Source organism: Gossypium hirsutum, chromosome D08 (assembly GCF_007990345.1).
Source record: "Gossypium hirsutum isolate 1008001.06 chromosome D08, Gossypium_hirsutum_v2.1, whole genome shotgun sequence".
NCBI classification, from domain to species: Eukaryota; Viridiplantae; Streptophyta; class Magnoliopsida; order Malvales; family Malvaceae; genus Gossypium; species Gossypium hirsutum.
This window is the reverse complement of record NC_053444.1, coordinates 61,722,321-61,740,889: the sequence shown is the minus strand read 5'-3', so window position 1 is coordinate 61,740,889 and position 18,569 is coordinate 61,722,321. Positions and strand designations below refer to the sequence as shown.

Below are 18,569 nucleotides of genomic sequence, written 5' to 3'. Positions count from 1 at the left end.
CTTCCAAATTGGTTAACATGCATTTACAATTTAACATGTTGACTACAATAATGCAACAAAGATGAAGGTTTTGAGGGAGTTTCAATGGTCCTAAAGTTATAGACACCCAACATTTTTGGACATCTTGGAGATGGCAGCTTTCATTGCCAACAAAATTCCCTTTAAATACTAGGAAAGCTAAGAAAATCCCATTTTAAATGACTAAATTTGATTAATCCTTTGATGAAATGAGTAAATTTGTGATTCTGGTTAATTTTTTTTTACTGTCCATAAGGACTAATTCTTTTAAAAAGTTGTGATTTCCTGTTTTTACAGTGTTGTTTTTAAAGTTTGAATTTGGTTCCTAACATTTGGTGGGTAAAAATATCATGGAGACCCTTATATTATGAGTCAGATTGCATTCTGTCCCATCTACTCAGAAAATCGTCAAATTAGAACCCATATGTTAGATCAAAGAGTAAATTGGTTCTCTTGTTAAAAATTCCATCCATTTATACCGTTCAAAATTGGTCCTTATACGTCAACATGAGATACACGTGGTTTGCCAAATATAACTATCTAGTCATTCCATCACTCACACCTATTTTAAATAATAGAAATGAATAAAATTTTCAAAAAAACAAAATCGATTTGCTCTTTGAAATTTCCATCAATCACATCTTTATGATATTTTTACTACACTCAGGGTGTGTCATTTATATTTTTCATTGTTTGTTTAACCTTTGTTTTTGCCCTTTGGGAGAGACCAAAGAGGGGAATCAGTACAGTTTTGGGTATTAGACATTAATTCTTATTCGAATCAAAACTTAACCTAATATGATTTGATTATAAGCAGTCAACAAATTAAATTCAAATAAACTTGAATTCAATATGAATAGAATTTAAAATAATTCAAACTTGAAACTTATTCAATCCAAAATTATTTAAATATTTTAAAACTCTGGATTTAATTTGATCCAAATTGATTCAACTCGATTAAAGCTTGGGTTATACGAATGACCCGCAGATATTTACATTAAAGCTTTTGCTCCGTTTAGTTTTCGCATAGGTCTTGGGTTGTTGGAGGGTAAGTAGAATGCTTTTAGGGTTAAATAACGTTTTGAGGTGCAAACTTGAACTTGGTAATTATTTTTACATTGAGATCTAAATTTATTTTTTCAAGCTTGTTTCTAAATTTTACAATTGTTCTCACTTTAAGGCTTGAACTATTTTTGTTCAAATTAGTCCATGAACTTAACAATTGTTCTCATATTAAAACTTAAAACTTTTTCTATCAAAGTTAGACTTTGATATTTCCTTTAAAACCTTAAAGTTCAAACTCTAATGTAAAAATAATTGTTAACTTGAATAAAAAAATGTTCAAACCCTAACGTAAGAATAATTTCTAGTTTAAGCTCCATCGTGGAAACAACAACCAAGTACAAGTACTAATTTGAATCTAAAAAGAGTTCAGACCCCAATATAGAATTAATTACTAAATTCAGACCCCAAATAATAATTTAACCCATACTTTTATTCTCTTCAGATTCTATACTTTTTCTCCTGTACCCTGAACGAGGTTTTTGTTTCAATAGAGACCCAACTCAAAGATTTTAAAAAATAAAAAATAAAAAATAAAAATAAATCCTTTTTTTTTCTCTCTCTATCTCTCTGTCACTGTCTCTCTTTTATATGTCCTACAAGCCTCTGTATTTCCTACCATTACTTCCACGCTTCACTTCTTCTTCTTCTCTTTTTCTCTGCTTCCTTTTCCAATTCTCCCTCTGTTTTTTCCTTCAAAAAAAATTGCTTCCAAATCTGGGTTTAAGCTTTTATATGAAAGCTCTGAAACAATGAGACTTGAAAACTCCAAGAAGAACAAGGTTTCTTTTTCTTTTTTTTAATCTATAACAAGCCACTCATTTTATGTAAATTATTAGATTTTTTAAGGATTTTTTATTTAATTAAACGTGTTTTATTTTCCTTTTGAATGAAAAGGTTCCATGGCCCAAAACATTGGTCAAGAAATGGTTCAATACCAAGACTAAAGCTCAGGACTTTCATGCTGATGATGTTCTTTATAGAGGTTAAAAAAAAACCATTTTTTCTGTTGTTTTCTTGAGTTTTTTTATTATAACAAGAAAAACCCAGATTTTAGATTGCATTGTTCTATTTAACAAATTTATAAATTTTCTTTTTCTTTTAGGTGTTGATGAAGATTGGAAGCATAAACACAAATTCTCAAAGAGGGAGACTTTTAATATAAAGAAAAGCAAAACAGGTTAGGATTTAAAGATTCCATTTTTATTAATTTGCTTCATTTTTTACCATATTTTCATATATATAACTCTAAATTTGTTTATTTGGATCATGGTAGAGAAATTGAACAAGAAATATTCAGATTCTCAGTTTAAAGACGTACATGATTATAGGTATGTATATGTGTTTGAATTTTTGTTGATTTTGATTTGATTTTTCTGTGCTTTTTTTTTTATTTGTATATGTGTGGTGTGTAGGGTATTTGTTGCAACATGGAATGTAGCTGGTAAATCTCCTCCAAGTTGTTTGGATCTTGAAGATTGGCTTCATACATCTCCACCAGCAGATATTTATGTACTCGGGTATGTCCGAAATTAACCTGGATTTTGTTCGATATTACTTGAATTTTTCGAGAAAACTTCGAATGATGATGACGACGATGTTGATTGATTGTTGTTTGATCTATTTGGTTTATATGTTTTTAAAGGTTTCAAGAGATTGTTCCTTTGAATGCTGGTAATGTTTTGGGGACCGAAGACAACGGTCCAGCTAGGAAATGGTTAGCTCTCATTAGGAAGACTTTGAATAGTAATCCGGGTACCAGACCGGTCACTGACCCGCTCATGGAACTTGATGCGGACTTTGATGGATCAATGAGGCGGAAAACTTCGTTTCAATCCATGAGTCCTAGTGATTGTGACACTAATTCCAGATGGGGTTCCTCTGAATCCGATGACGAGACAGATTCACCAGTGAACATGCAGTCTTTCGGTGAATCTTTTGCCATGGAGGAAACCAATAACCAGAATGGGCATTCGAGGTATTGTTTGGCTGCGAGCAAGCAAATGGTAGGCATATTTCTTACCGTATGGGTGAAGAATGATCTTCGAGACAATGTTCGGGACATGAAAGTGTCATGTGTCGGGCGAGGATTGATGGGTTATCTCGGAAACAAGGTATAATTTTGCCTATGAAACATTAGGTTCCAAAATAAGTAGCCATATACTCATTTCTTGTGGTTTTTCAGGGCTCCATTTCAATTAGCATGTCTTTGCATCAAACCAGCTTTTGCTTCGTGTGTAGTCACCTAACCTCAGGACAAAAGGACGGTGACGAGCTTCGAAGAAACTCCGATGTTATGGAGATCCTTAAAAAAACGAGGTTTCCCAGGGTTCATGGCGTGAAAGATGAGAAATCTCCACAAACGATTCTAGACCATGAGTAAGCCTTCGTATATATGTTTAATTTTGACTCTTGTTCATTCTTGTTGGATTAAGATAACCATAAAACTAACTTTTCGATGTCTTGGCACAGTCGTATTATATGGCTTGGGGATTTGAATTATCGGATTGCTCTTTCATACGGATATGCAAAGGCTCTAGTCGAGATGCGCGATTGGAAAGCACTGTTAGAGAATGATCAGGCATGTTCATACCCTTTCTTGATTCATTCCGTATATACATACATAGATATATCTTTTGTTCTTAAAGTGCCTACATGAGAATCTGAAATGCGTTGGTTGTTTTTCAGCTTCGGATTGAGCAGAGGCAAGGCCGAGTTTTCGAGGGATGGAGTGAAGGAAAAATATATTTCCCTCCCACATACAAGTATTCATACAATTCCGACAGATACGCCGTGGAAGATAGACACCCAAAGGAGAAACGAAGAACCCCGGCATGGTAAATCTCTATGGTTACCTAGTACTTCGTAATAATCGAGTTTCCGATACATTGTCGAATGATTTTGCTTTCATACAAAAAGCTAATTAACCGATATTCGTGAAGGTGTGATCGGATACTATGGTACGGAACAGGTCTGTATCAGTTATCCTATGTTCGAGGGGAGTCCAAATTCTCCGATCATAGGCCTGTTTACAGTATATTTTCCGCCAAGGTTGAATCGATTAATCGTAGTCGAATTCGGAAAAGTATGAGTTGTTCCGGAACCAGGATCGAGGTTGAAGAGCTGTTACCACATTAAATCGGTTTATAGCACACTAAAGCTCTCATCAAGGACCTCTAATTCATTTCGAAATCGAACCCTGATTTCTCTCGATCTATCAGGTAAAATTCAAATCAAATCATTTCGGAAACTGTTGCTGTTTTTTTCCCCTGTTAGAATCTGTTTTCTTTCAAATTGAGAAAAATCTCTTTATTGTTCTTATTCTTAATGTTTACAGATTGGTCCCCCATTTTTTTACAAGTGGGGTAGTGGTGCATGAAAACCAGACAATGGTGGCGATAAAGACATATACTGTCTTATCGATCATTGTTCGAAGAAAAACAAGGTTGGTTCTTCCAAAATTTCATTTAGGTACAAGGTTGTATATTTTTGTCAATAAACTTACATCTGCAAAAAAAATTGTTTTTCAGGGCAAAATTGGCTTCACAACAACAAAAAGTTTGTATTTCCCAACAGCCAAAATTGTAAATACAGCTTTTTCGAAAAGCCATCCATGGCAGAACAATAATTTACAAAGACGTGTCTGTTTCATGTCGAAATTCCATTGAAACAACTTACAGCAGCAAAATAAGAAGAAGAAGAATCAGAGGGCTTTTTAATGTATTTTTTCTTTTTCTCTTGAAGAGGGGAAAAAGAGAGAGAAAGAGAATGGATTCAATTGTAATTTTTTTCCATTTTTGGGAAGATGTATAAATGCCTGGGGATTTGATTGCAAACATTTAAATTTTTATGTTCAATAGATAAAATTTATTTTTAAATTTATTGGAATTAAGAGAAGGATTACTTTTATTAAAAAAGCACAAGGATTAAATTAAAAAGGTTTAAAGAGTACAGGGACTGAGAACGAAGTTAAACCTAATAAAAAACCGAAAGTGAATCACTGCGCGCGTAAGGCAACTGCTTTTGTGAGTTTTGTCAAATCTTAATCTGCTCTCTAGTTTTTCCGAACCACAGTGCCTTTCTTTGTTCTGATCTGTATTAAGTGCGCGTGGGTTTCACTCTTGGAGTTAATTTTTATCGTGTTGTAAACGCATTCTAAAGGAGAGTGATGAAGTACTGGAGAGTTCCTATTTTGGGGACGGACAAAAGTGGAAAGATATTTTTCAATTTAGTTAATGAAAAATGAAGTCGTGTTCAAATTCAGCCAAGTGGCATCTTCATATATTGGTTATCATGTTTTAAGCATAGTTGTCCATATTTCGAGTACTCACACCTTCCATAATTCTACATAAGTAATTTTTTAAATATCGTTATTGTTAGGGTTTTATCATCTTCTTATAATTTAATTCAAAAAATTTGATAAATCAGGACTATTTTTAAAATTTTATAAAATGTATAAAAAGTTGAAACCCTAGAGTTGAAGCTTTTGAGGCCACGGTTCTCTTAACGTGCATAGCATTAGCACTAAAGTGAAATAGAAACAGAAAGATTAAAATTAAATAAAAATAATGGACAATAAGTTTGAAATGTAAAATAAGTTAATTTCGGGGATTAACTTGAAAAAAAGTCAAGTACCAATAACGGAAACAATTCTTTAGTTTATGCTCTCAACGTGGGAACAATTGTCAAGTTTAGGACAATGGTGAAGCTAGAGGGGCTGGTAGGGCCCTTACTCCTAAAATGGAAAATTTTCTATTTAGGTCATTTTATAATTTATAAAATTTTAAATTGATAATGATAAAATTACACTTTGACCCCTAAAATAATAATTTTGATTTAATCTTTTAAAAATTATAAAGATATAGACTATTAAAATTATGAAATTATATTTTTACTATATAAAAATTTACAATTTAATTTTAACCCCTCCTAATATAAGTTTTCTAGCTTCACCCAAAATTTAAGATCTAATTTGAACTAAAAAACAATTCAAGCCCCAATAAAAAATAGTTATCAAATTCAGACCCTAAATAATAATTTAACCCTTTCGTATATACACTTGAGTTACCTCTCCAATAAAGTTTCAATGATTGTTTTTGTTGCAAGTGTTAGGTTAGGTATTTTCTCGTTGAACTAATATGCAAATCTTAAACCCATCAATTTGTAGATTTAACCAAATTATTTCCAATGATTTCGTTTTAGGGTCTAAACCCTAAACCCTAAACTACTACATGCATTGTATTGTTTTCAAAAGTTGTTTTCATCTTCACTAAAATATTTTTAACATTTTACTATCAAATCAATCAACCTTGAAAAAACAAATCCATTAGTGCATGAATTAAGCAGTAATTCATCATTAAAATTTCCCTAATTATGCCTTAAATTATTTCACTAGCCACCATTATAAATTTGGACGGTATAGGCAACTTGAACATGTCTTATAAATTATTGGAACATTTGGACATGGTTTTAATGGTTCCTTAAAAACTTTCCATTTTTTAATGTTTTTTTTAAGCTCATGTTGTCATGTTAATTAGCTTAACAGTGCTCCCCATTAACAGCCGAAAACTTTGATTAAAATTTTAAAATTAAAATATTAAAATAATTATATATTTACGAGGATTCACATGGAATGCTATACTTAGGGACCAACTATTCTCACCATTTGCAGATTTTTTTTTCTTTAGTTTATTCACCTAAATTTGTCAATTTCACCTTTTTATTTCCTTTTAAAAAATATTTTAATTTTTTTGTGATTAAAACATAGATGTTTTAATTAAATTATTGGTAATCAAAATTAATTTGACGTTTAATTCAAATATTGATGATCAATTTGTCTTTAAAACATCTTTTTCACCGTCTTAGATACTTGAATTCCATGCTAATACATTTGATAATTGACGGTAAGTCTCTCAGCTTTTAAAAATTTTAGAATTTAGTCTCTTTACTTTTTAGATTTTAAAATTCAAGTTTAATTGTTAACATTGTATTTTTTTAGTTAAATTTAGGTTAATTATAACTTCTTTTTTTAATTACATGGCTATCAAGTGAGTTTTTTCATTTATTTCAAAATATCATACTAATAAATTTAAAAAAATAGCAATTGAACTTGAATTACTGAAAATAAAAGAACATTTCAAATTTTCAAAAAGTAACCATTGATAAATTGTGGAACATCTCTCTCTTGAATTTTGCATGATTTAGTCCCTCAATTTTTATTATATTATTAATACGAACAAATCAATAACAATATGAAGTGCTACCATTAAAGCGATGATATGATTTTTTTTAAATAGACTTAAATAATAGGATGACATATAAAAAGTTTATTATTAATTGAACATTGTTAATTAGATCTTTACATGATCATCATTGCACGATTGAATAACAATAAAAGATTCGTTCATCATAAGTGTTATAATTTTGTACACACTAATAACAGATAAAAATAGAATGATCAAATTATGTTAAAATAAGCTAGAGGAATACCAAGGTCCATTTAAGTGAGTGGTAAAGATCACTCAATGTTATTTAAGTAAAATCTTAGATTCGAGTTTTGCAGATTGAGAAAATAATAGTAAGCGAATTTGTCCCTTGTTTAGAGATCCGACATGGCTCAACTTCAAATTTAGTCAGGGGTGAGGGCTAGCTAGAGGGGACAAGGGCCTTAGCCCCTCAGCCGTTCAGCCCCTCAGCCAAATGGTATAATTGTTATTTTAGGCCCTCTAAAAAGTCAAACATTAAATTTAAGTATTTTAAACCTTTAATTAAATGAAAAATTCAAATTTTATCGCTTCTAAAAAATAAATATATTAATTTAAGTATTTTATAACACAATATTTTTAGCTTTTCCCCTAAAATTTATAATTTTATCTCAGCCCCTTAAACAAAATTTTCGACTTCACCTCTAATCAAGACCTAATGTTGCTATTTGATACCAAAGGATCTTAGACAAATAAGAGACAAAGCAACATTTATTCCTTGAACTTAGTAACTTTTTTTTAACCTGGCCCTTGATTTTTTTTTGTCCAAATTAGCCCCAGACTAATGTGGTAAAAAAATGTAAACGAACCATGGTTAGAAAAGTTGATAAGTTTAGGGATTAAATGTTACTTTATCTTAAAAAGGAAATAAATCTCAAATTTTAGAATAGTATAGGGACTAAAACCATTATTAGACCAAACATCTTTAAGTTTTGCTGGATATAGGGGAACAGATGGCACCTTACAAAGCTTGACACCTTCACGTTTTATTAAAATAAAATATATAAATTTATTTCAAACGTCAACTTTGGAGGGACATAAAAGCACGAGTGACGAACTCTTGACTCTGAGTCAACCCGTACCGGTTTTGCTTATTTACCCATGCTCTAATAATAATGTTATCTCTGGCACGTGATGGACACATGACGTCAGCCAATTGAGAGACTTGAAGTAGAAAGGGGAAATTCTTTCGGTATATCTAAAAATAGTAATTTAATCCTAGATTAAAAAGTTAATTTATTTTTTTGTTAAATTTTTTTTTATTTTTATTGTTAAAAATTGGTGTAGCTAATAGAACAATTAGACATTGACGTATGACGTGTCATATGTACCTTATATTGACATACATAGGCTGGTTTTTAACCGTAAAAATTGATAAACATTTTAATAGAAATACTAGTTTGCTCTTTGATCTGACATTAATGGTGTAAATGAACAAAATGTTCGATGAATTGTTCGTGAACCGTTCGTATAACATTCATTTATGTTCGTTTATTAAGCTAAATAAACGAGTGTGAACAAAATTTTTATGCTTGTTTAATAAACGAATGAACAAGAACAGAGGTGTGTTCAGTTCGTTTATGTTCACGAACAAGCTCTTTTATAAGCTTGTTTATGACTCATTTATTTATTAATGATATTTTCTTATGAAAATTTCATTAGTATATATTAATAAAATTATCTTAAAACTCATTTATTGTTCCATTTGCATATATTAATAAAATTATTTTGATTTGTATTTTTTCATTTATAATATAATTATTAATATTTATATTTGACTATTTTATATCTAAACAATATATGTGTGTATTTATTGTTTGTTTGTTTGTTTATTGTTTATTAACATTGTTCGTGAACATGTTCAATTATATGTTCATGAACATGTTCAATTAAGTTAAATGAATATGTTCGTGAACATTAAACAAACGAACATGAACAAAAATTTGAAATTCTTAATGAATACAAATTGAACAAGAACAAGCTTAAAAATAAACAAACGGACAAGAATAGAGATTTGTTCGTTCAACCTCAGTTCATTTACAGCCCTATCTGACATATAGAGATTAATTTGCTTATTTTTTTAGTAGAGAGGAAAATGCAATATGACTTTAGTACAAGGGCATATATGGTATTTTCAATGCAAATTCCATTAATTTTTTTTATTAAATTTGTTGATGCGATATTTTAAAATAAAATAAAATAATGTTATAACCAACTTTAATTTAATAGAAAGGTTTTAATTATGTTAATTATAATTAAATTTTTAAATTCGATAAGTAAAAAAATAAAAATTATTGAAGAAAATAGAATAATTAAATTTAAAATTTATAAAAAGTTTTAACAACCTAAATATATATTTTAAGAGTTAAATCGGATTTAATTTTAAATTTAATTAGGTAGAATTAAAAAAAAAGGAGCTAACTTAATGTACATTTATGATCCCCTTGCATTTAATCCCTGCCACTTTGGGCTACCTGAGGCTAAATTAGACTGAAATTTCAATCCATGTTCGAGAAATTGGGCCATTAAGGCATGAGTAAATGAATGATAAATATTTATATAAATTAAAATATATTAAAATCATATTTTATAATTTTATATCAATTGAATTTTCTTTTATATATTTTTAATTCAAATTTTTATTTATAAAAATACTATCTTAAATTGTTGTTATATGCTCTATCCAATTTTCTATATTAAACATATATGAAAATATGTTTATGGAATCTATTAATTTTTTTATTTTTGAAATTTATGTATACTAAATGTTTTAATTTTGTTTTATTTTTTAAAAACTCAATCCTATAAATATTAATATAAAATTCATATAACTAATCAGAACTAGAAGAAAATTTTCATTTCACATGAATTATAATAAAATCAGAGAAATTAAAAAATTATCTTAAAATCTATTAAAAACATAAATTTTACGGTATTTAACACAATCATATACAATTAATAAAGCTATCTTTATTAAAAAGAAAAACGTACAATATATATTTTTATTCCTTTTAAATTTTTACAATAATCATGTTTATGTGGTTGTATTTATTAAAATATATTATATTTATTTGTTAATTTTTTTTGTACAACTTTTAAAATTTCATAAATAAGATTTTGGGAATGTTGGCATCATGGACAAAAAATGTCGGTACCATCGGCCCAAAGGCCGACACAAAACAGTAAACCCTATTATAAACTGTAATAGTAACAATAAGAACATGTATAAAACGAGAAAACATTACTCAACAATATATAAAATAAATAAGTTTAAAAATCCTAATAGTAATGGCGGAAATCAAGATATAATGATGGCAATATTAAGAAATATATAATATAGAATAGCAAAAGTAATAATCACAATCAACATTTTAATAGGATTAGGGTTAGTTTAGCTCAGAAACACTTTTGGTCGTTCAAGCTGCCGGCAATCGGCTCTTCTCCGTCTCTTCCCTAATTGCTTTCTCATAAACACCACTGCTTCTCAATGGTCGTTGTCCGTGCACCGTCGTCGCTCGTTCTTTCGACGGTATTCTCCGCTCAAGCTGATGACAGTTCTCCAGTACAAATAAGGGCACCGATCAGTTCTCCTCCCCCTATCTTTTTTAGTATCTAATTTATATTTTTTAGTTATTAACAATTGTTTATTGCTAGTCTTTTTGTGGGTTGTTTCAGTGACGTGGTGTGTAGTGAGTTGAGAGTTGATGGTGACTGCTGGGGTGTCTTTCGGTTTAGGGGCTTGACGGTGATGTGGTGTTGGTGGTTCGACAATGAGAAAATGGGTTCAGTATAATGATGTGGTGGCTATGATATTGGAGGTAATGGTTGAAGGTTCTGATGGAGTTTAGTGATAGTAGGATGGTGGGAATGTTTTGAGGCTTGTCAATTGCTGCGAGAGGGAGTTTGGTTTCTCAATTCTCATTGGATAGTTTCTACAAAAATGAAATATATTAAAAATATTTAAAGGTTAAGTAAAGAGATTGATTTTATTTTTAAATAATTAAAATGATAATTTTAAAATTTAAAATGAAGTTGGTTAGGTGTTTTAAGTTTTAAGATTGTCTTTTAATGTATTTTGAAATATAGTTTTTAAAACTAAATATCATTAAAAAGAAAAATCAAAATTAAAGAAAAAAATGGGAGAACACCGATGTAATTAATTACAGGCTATGGATACGGTACGGTACGTTTAACTTATTTTTGGTCTCACGCTATAATATTATTACAATATCTAATCTCACTATTACCGTTATTTTTATAGTAAGGTAAACGCGCCTCTCATCCAAAACTTATAACTTATAAGTTGACGCATTTATAGGCTTTGCATGCATAATGCAAAAGCTGAAACTCGAAGCCAACAATCAAACACATCCCCTCGTAAATAAAGACAAACGTAGGTGGGAAAAGGGTTAAAATATTTGGAAGGTCCTCGTATTATAATAATTAGATTAAATTAATCTTTTGTTATTAAATAAATTAATTTAGTTTCTTTACAATTAAAAAATAAAAAATTAAGTTCAAATTATAACATAGTTAACATTTATTATATAAAAATGTCATGAAATTTATTTTTCTAATTACAATTTAATTCTAACTAAAATATTTCATTTACAAAATCATAAAAATTTAAAAATAATTAACCATGTTAAATAATAAATATTAATTCTAATTTAATTTAATTTAAATTTTTAATAATATAAAAATTGAATTGGCCTTACATCATTCTACCTACGATTGATATGGGGAGCAACTACAATTTGAAGTAGAGTGGGATTAAGGCTTTTACATTGACAAAGCGTGGAAGGTACCAAATTAAGACATGGATTAGATTTTGAAATGATGTCATATTAAAACTGTACTTTGTGACACAAGAATGTTTACTTGTTAAACAAGGCTGTCAGTAAATCACTCCCAGAACTGAAAAACCAAGCAAGACAGACACAGAGAAAAAGCAAAGCAAGGCACACACTATTTGTCAATGAGGCCGCAAAATATGATATTCGTTGGCGTGGTGACACTGGTGTCACGGTCGTTTATTTATGGAATGTCCATGTGCTGATCTCTTTCACTAACTCTACACTTCTTTCTGTTTGGTCCCTTCGTTGTCTTTTTGGCTACAGTGAAAAGCTTGTTTTCTTTGGTATTGCTGATGGACTTGATTCTGGGTTTCTAAGAATCTTGGGTTCACCCTATCTATGGAAAAAAGGAAAGTGTATGTATCTGCGTATTTGAAAGAAGGTATGGTATAGGAAGATGGTGAGAGAAAGCTAAGCTAAGTCTAAACATAGGGTTAAAAGATATGGAGATAAAAGAAAGCCAACAATCAAGGAAAAGAAACTATAATGTTTCGAGTTGATGTTTGAATTAGATCAGATCAATTAGATGGAGAATCATCGGAACAGTAGATTGGAGAATGATATTAAATTTGTTGAAGCGTGAATCAATACGAATAGTTAAATCGGCTAAAAAACGAATCATCGATGGCTAAAGGTCGTCAACAACCAAGCCAAAAGTCATGGCTAAAGCTAATATTACACCTTTCCTTATATTAGATTTAGGTGGGTCTTGATGGGCGGGGAGTAGAGGTGTGCATGGGCCGGGCTAGACTCAACTAAAAGTTAAGGCCTGTTTTCTAGGCCCAGAGCCGGCCAGAAAAATGGGTCTAAAATTTAGCCCAAATCCAACCCGAATAAAAATGTTAAACCCGGGCTCGACCCGGCCAGCCCATATTAATTTTTATATTATTTTTTATATAATTTTTAAAAATATATAATACATAAAAAATACTAAAAACATCAAAATAAATATTTCTCAACAAATTAAAAATAAAATTTAAAAAATATGTATACTTAAATAACACTAAGATAGATGCAACTTAACAAGCAAATTCCTCTAAAATAATAACAAAATTAACAAATGTCTTTAAAATAATAACAAAATTAACAATAAAATAAGTTTTATACAATATCCGAACAATAACAACAAAATAGTAGCAACATAATAGTAAAATGGTAGTAAAATAGTAAAATGAGCCTATATTTTTGCCCAAAACCTCCCACATTTTGGGCAGGCCTTCGGGTCGGGACAGGTGGCCCGACTCATAAACAGGTCTAGTGGTGAGGTGCGGTGTAGTGCGTTTAGCTTACTTTTTGGTCTCACGCTACAGTATCTAATCTCACCACCACCGCTGTTTTTATATTAACCGCAGGTAAACGTACCGCACATCCAAACCCACCCTTAGTAGCCCAAATAGATACATATACGTTCTCTTCTTTAGTTCCCTTTATTATTAGTAATCCAAATATATAGTTAGATTTGAGTGAATAAATTAGGTAGTTAATTTTGTATCGATTACGACCGTGTTGTCAGTGCGCACTATTCTAATAAAAAATAAAAATGTCAAATTCTCTCATTTACAACGATGAAAAATATGGCTTGTACCAATCTCATCGATTTGTTCTACCCAACTACAGTTGTACTAGCTATAATAATTTGCATCAATTTGTAAATGAATAAGGTTCAAAAAAAAATCAATTTTTTACCTTTTAAACTTTAAAAATAGGAAAGTGATAAATAAATAAATAAATAAATAAATTCCGACTAATCTTTTTATATAATTGATGAGTATTTTTTTTTGGTATATGTGAATGATGATATTTTATATGTGAAATTAAGTCACTGGATATTTTATATAATTTATGGATATTTTATTTTTCAAAATTATTCAATCTCATTCATTTGATATTTACAAATATCATCATATATTAAATATTTTTCACACATATTAATAAAATTGAATCAGTACACAAAATAAACAGATATCGATACATACCAATTATTATTATTGTTATTGATGACGATGCATGTTTCTTATCACGGATGGATTAATAAATATGTTTATATAATCTCTTATAACTTCAACAATTATAAAAATATAAATTGTTTTAAAACAATTATATTTTTAAAAAAATTTCATTAAGTTAATTTTATTCGTTAGCTTGTATGCAGTAAAAGTGTTCATGAATCGAGTTAAGTTAATGTCCAATTTCGAAAAATATAATTATATGCTCGAACTCGAACCCAATTTTACCTAAATAACTCATTTTACTGTTAAAAATAATAAAATAATTTTTATGTAATTTTAATTATAAAAATAATATAATGTTATTTCTAAACAGTAAATCAGGTAGACCGAGTTAGATCAACTCAAAAGTGAAAAATATAAACTCAAATCAGATATAAAATAAGATAGGCTCACCAGGCCATGCGAGCAACCCAGCCCATTAAGATGTCTAGTATTCATCAATAAATGGACATGTTCAATTAGATGGGAATGAATTTGGGCTGTTAGGCTCATTCTAATGGACCATATTGTTAGAAACTAGTTCGAACTGAACAAAAAGTATGGTACCGTGTGGGAGACTATAAGTAGGGGTGTTTAAACGGTCGGTTCGATTAATGTCTGGACTGAATTACTATTAATCAAATTACTTGAAATGTAAAAGTCTTTAACTGTTAACCAAATTGAAGTATTTTTCAAATACATTAACAAAATCGAAATATTTCGGTTAATTTTGTTAGTTAACCGAATTAATCAAAATTTATATGTTATTGTCTTTAGGTTAAAATAAATATAAAACATATAAAAAATACATTACTAATGTTTATTTTCTTTAATTTGATAGTTAAAAAAACTTTAAATGGAGGTGAAAACAACAAATAAGACATTAGAAACACTACGTGAGTCTTGAAAGTTAACAACTAAACACTATATAAGTCTTGAAAACAACAAATATTTCGGTTAATTGGTTAATTACCCGGTTTTGAACTGAATTAGCCGATAACAGAAATTTCAAAAAATCATTAATCGATCTCTGACTGAACTAAATTCGACCATCGACCGATTAACCGAATTAGAATAGTTTGATCGGTTAATTTAGTTTTAACCGAACCATGAACACCCTTAACTATAAGCAAAAAGATGATCTATTTATTAATAAATGGACTAGATCGGCTCAAAATAAAAAAATATAAACTCAAAACTAATATAAAATGGGCTAAGCTGACTGGGCCATGCGAACCACTCAGCCCAGTTTACAGCCAAGTCTTCTATTTATTAATAAATGGACATGATCTATTTGGTGAGCATAATTTTGGGTTGTTAAGTCCATTCTTATTGATTATATTTTTAGAATTTAATTCCAACTGAACAAAGCAAATATACTAGGGGCTAGCCTCAAAATATAAGGCAAGTGGTAGCTTCAAACTATGAAAATGAAAATGTTCTGCACACTAGAATTCTTGTTGATATAGCATAATATGAAATAAAAAGCAATGTTAATTCATTTTTGGTGTAAATAAGTAAACAATTTAATTTATTGTTTGGTATGTAAGGTTTTTTTTTCTTTTCAAATTGGTACATAAAATTTAACTTCAAATTTCAACTTGATACTTAGACCAAATGGCATCATAAGCCTAATAAATATTTGTCATGCGAGCTTTTTGAAAAAAATTAAAAGAAAACTCATGTTAAATTGAAAAAAAAAATCAAATATTAAATCTAAACTTGATACCTAAAATATTTCATTAATATAAAAATCTAATTCAAATACTGAAAGCTCCATAGATGAATGAAAGGAGTAATAAACACTTTCTTAAACTTTTATATATATATATATAGATCAAACACTTTCATAATATAAAAAATGTTAACCCAAATAATTTTGAAAAAATTCATCTAATGCAAAACTGTACAAAGGCAGATTTTATAGGTCAACCAACCATTTACATAAAAATGCATATGCCTATCTTGAAAATTTGACAAGCTATATGCACTACCAAAAAGAAAAAGTTACTGAAACCAATAAAATGACGAAAATACATGTTCTCTTTTTCAAGTTAAGTACTAGGTGGCAAGTTCAGATCGGGTTTTTGCTTTGTTTCAGTCAATTTATTTTGAAGCTTTCTCCTTTTCTGCATCTTCAGTGATTTGCTTATGGCGGCATTCAATGGAGCAAAACGCACGAAAGTCACTGCATTTATTATGTCAAACAAAATTCAATCCATTACCCAAAATATCACAATGGTGTGTTAATAAATGCCAATAATGATTTACTTAGAAATTTGGAGTCAGGAATAAATAAAAAATTTAGGTTAAAAAGTAATATTTTATCATTATACTAATTTATAATTTCTTAAAAGTTAAAGGGATTGATAGACAATTTTTTTGTGGGAGGGGACTCCACCCGTGTCAAGCTCAATTAAAGAGATATAATTAAGCTACTCAAGCTTGAGCTAGATTAAATTCATTTATTAGTTTTTGTACATAATATCAAAATTGAGCGTAATTCAACTCACATATAACGCATGTATTTAAGTTTGAGCTCGATTTGATAATTAAGCTTAAAGTTAATAATATATATTAAAGGTAATAATAATATATATAATATTTATTATATATTAAAAATGAAAAATTGGATAAGGCTTGCGAGTCATTTGAGCTGAGTATTACTAAATTTGAATTCAGCTCGATCGATAGCTTGAACTACTCAAACTCGAGCTTGACTCGATAACTACTAAATCAAGTTCAATTTTTTTTCTGTCGAACTAGAGTAGTTTGCTAGTATTAGTGTCTCAATTACACCTATCTAGAGATGAGTAAAATAATAAATTTTAGGCTAATATACAAAATAAACCCCTGAACTTTGTCAATTTATTCAAATAAGCCCTTACACTTTTGAATACCAATTAAACTTTAAAAGGCTTGATAGGACGTAATCAAAGTATAATGGGTTGTTTAAATAAAGTGACAAACTTGAAGGACTTATTAGCATATTAACCTAAACTTTAATTCTTCATTTTTTAAAAGGGTAAGATGCCTAAAATGGTAAATTATAATTAAAAATTAAAAGAAAAATATAAGCCTTCATTAACTATCTGTTTAAAATGCCGCAATTAAAGGATTAACAAACACAGGCATAAGAAGAACTTTCAGCAATTAAGAATTAAAGAATTAACCAAAGAAGAACCTTCATGAAAATGATTGATTCTCAGATAATAAAAGCAAAAAGGAGAAAAGATTCAATTTCCAGCTTTTTATTTTCCTAGCAGCCAAACAAGTATCAGTCAACGACACCCAACAATTAACTGATTATGAAACTAAAAAGATTATTAGTAACAATAATTAAAAATAAAAAGCGAAGAGCCATAATCGAACATACCCGTACATAAATCTTATATCATTTTGGCGTAGCCCCTTCTTGCAAAGGAAGCAATTATCCAAAAAGTAACTCTCTTGCCAAACAGCCAATTTTGGCGCCGAAACGGCCAGAATCCCCACCTTTGTCATTTCCCGGGCCTTGGGCGGCGCGTGGACGGAGATTACGGTAGCGTTAGCGCGTGTATTCCATTGAAAGCCAAAAGCAGTGGTTGGCGGAGATTTAAGTACTCGGATATTGCCAAAGCTACTGGAGCGTGATCGCTTCATGTTTGATCTTCGAATTTTTTATTTTTTTTAGTTTTTTAGGGGATTTTTAGGGTTAATTCGCAGCAAAAGCTAGCTGAGACTGTTTGCTATTTGGCGATGGGTGGGTTTATATAGGGTACGTGGTCCCAGTTAACGGCCCAACCAGAAATTTTCTTTTATATATATCTTGTTAAAATGTACACAAGTCCCTATACTTTTTCATAATTTAAAATTTTAATCTAATATATATTTATTTCATAATGCCACATTAAAAAATAATTAAAATTTTTAACAAAACTTTACTATTTAGTATTTATTGTACATCAAAGCTAATAATTAAGTTATAAAAGCATTTTAATAATTAACTAATGATTTAATTAATTTTTAAAAAGAATTAATCACTTATAATGTGCCGATGTCATGTGTAGGTTTTAGTCTAATGTATTGGTTTTGATCTGGATTGTGGTAAATCTTTGTTTGTTTATGTTGTACTAGTTTGATTTTATTTCGTGGTTATTCAGATAGTCCGTTTATAAGAGTTTGATACTTGTGGTTACTTTGATATGCATTTGTACTTTGATTTTATTTTACTTGTTAGTACTCTTCAAAAAGATAGAAACAAAATTTAAAAAAAAGAGAGTATATTCCTAAATTTAACTCTCGACATTTACATATTTTGTCAATTTAGTCATTATTCTTTTTCAACTTAAATTTGATCATTAACCTATTAAAAAGGTCAAATCACTTTTTCTTAATAATAA

At 29.5% G+C, this 18,569-nt stretch overlaps 2 protein-coding genes across 2 annotated transcripts; one reads left to right on the top strand and one right to left on the bottom strand.

The window, feature by feature from the left end:
• Window positions 1-1,686: 1,686 nt before the first annotated feature.
• On the top strand, window positions 1,687-4,958 carry LOC121219921 (type I inositol polyphosphate 5-phosphatase 4). The gene is made up of 12 exons (XM_041098679.1): window positions 1,687-1,862; window positions 1,978-2,065; window positions 2,186-2,260; window positions 2,357-2,411; window positions 2,496-2,600; window positions 2,726-3,194; window positions 3,266-3,459; window positions 3,553-3,661; window positions 3,769-3,917; window positions 4,023-4,301; window positions 4,418-4,525; window positions 4,611-4,958. Exons 1-10 carry the CDS (start codon window positions 1,833-1,835, stop codon window positions 4,216-4,218), a joined length of 1,470 nt encoding a protein of 489 aa, XP_040954613.1. The 5' UTR covers window positions 1,687-1,832; the 3' UTR covers window positions 4,219-4,301; window positions 4,418-4,525; window positions 4,611-4,958.
• A 10,941-nt stretch (window positions 4,959-15,899) lies between these two features.
• Window positions 15,900-17,910, bottom strand: LOC107936491 (FCS-Like Zinc finger 15). The gene is made up of 2 exons (XM_016869220.2): window positions 17,564-17,910; window positions 15,900-16,375 (listed from the first exon to the last, which is right to left on the bottom strand). The coding sequence occupies exons 1-2, from the start codon at window positions 17,827-17,829 to the stop codon at window positions 16,294-16,296; spliced, it is 348 nt and encodes a 115-aa protein (XP_016724709.2). The 5' UTR covers window positions 17,830-17,910; the 3' UTR covers window positions 15,900-16,293.
• Window positions 17,911-18,569: the final 659 nt, after the last annotated feature.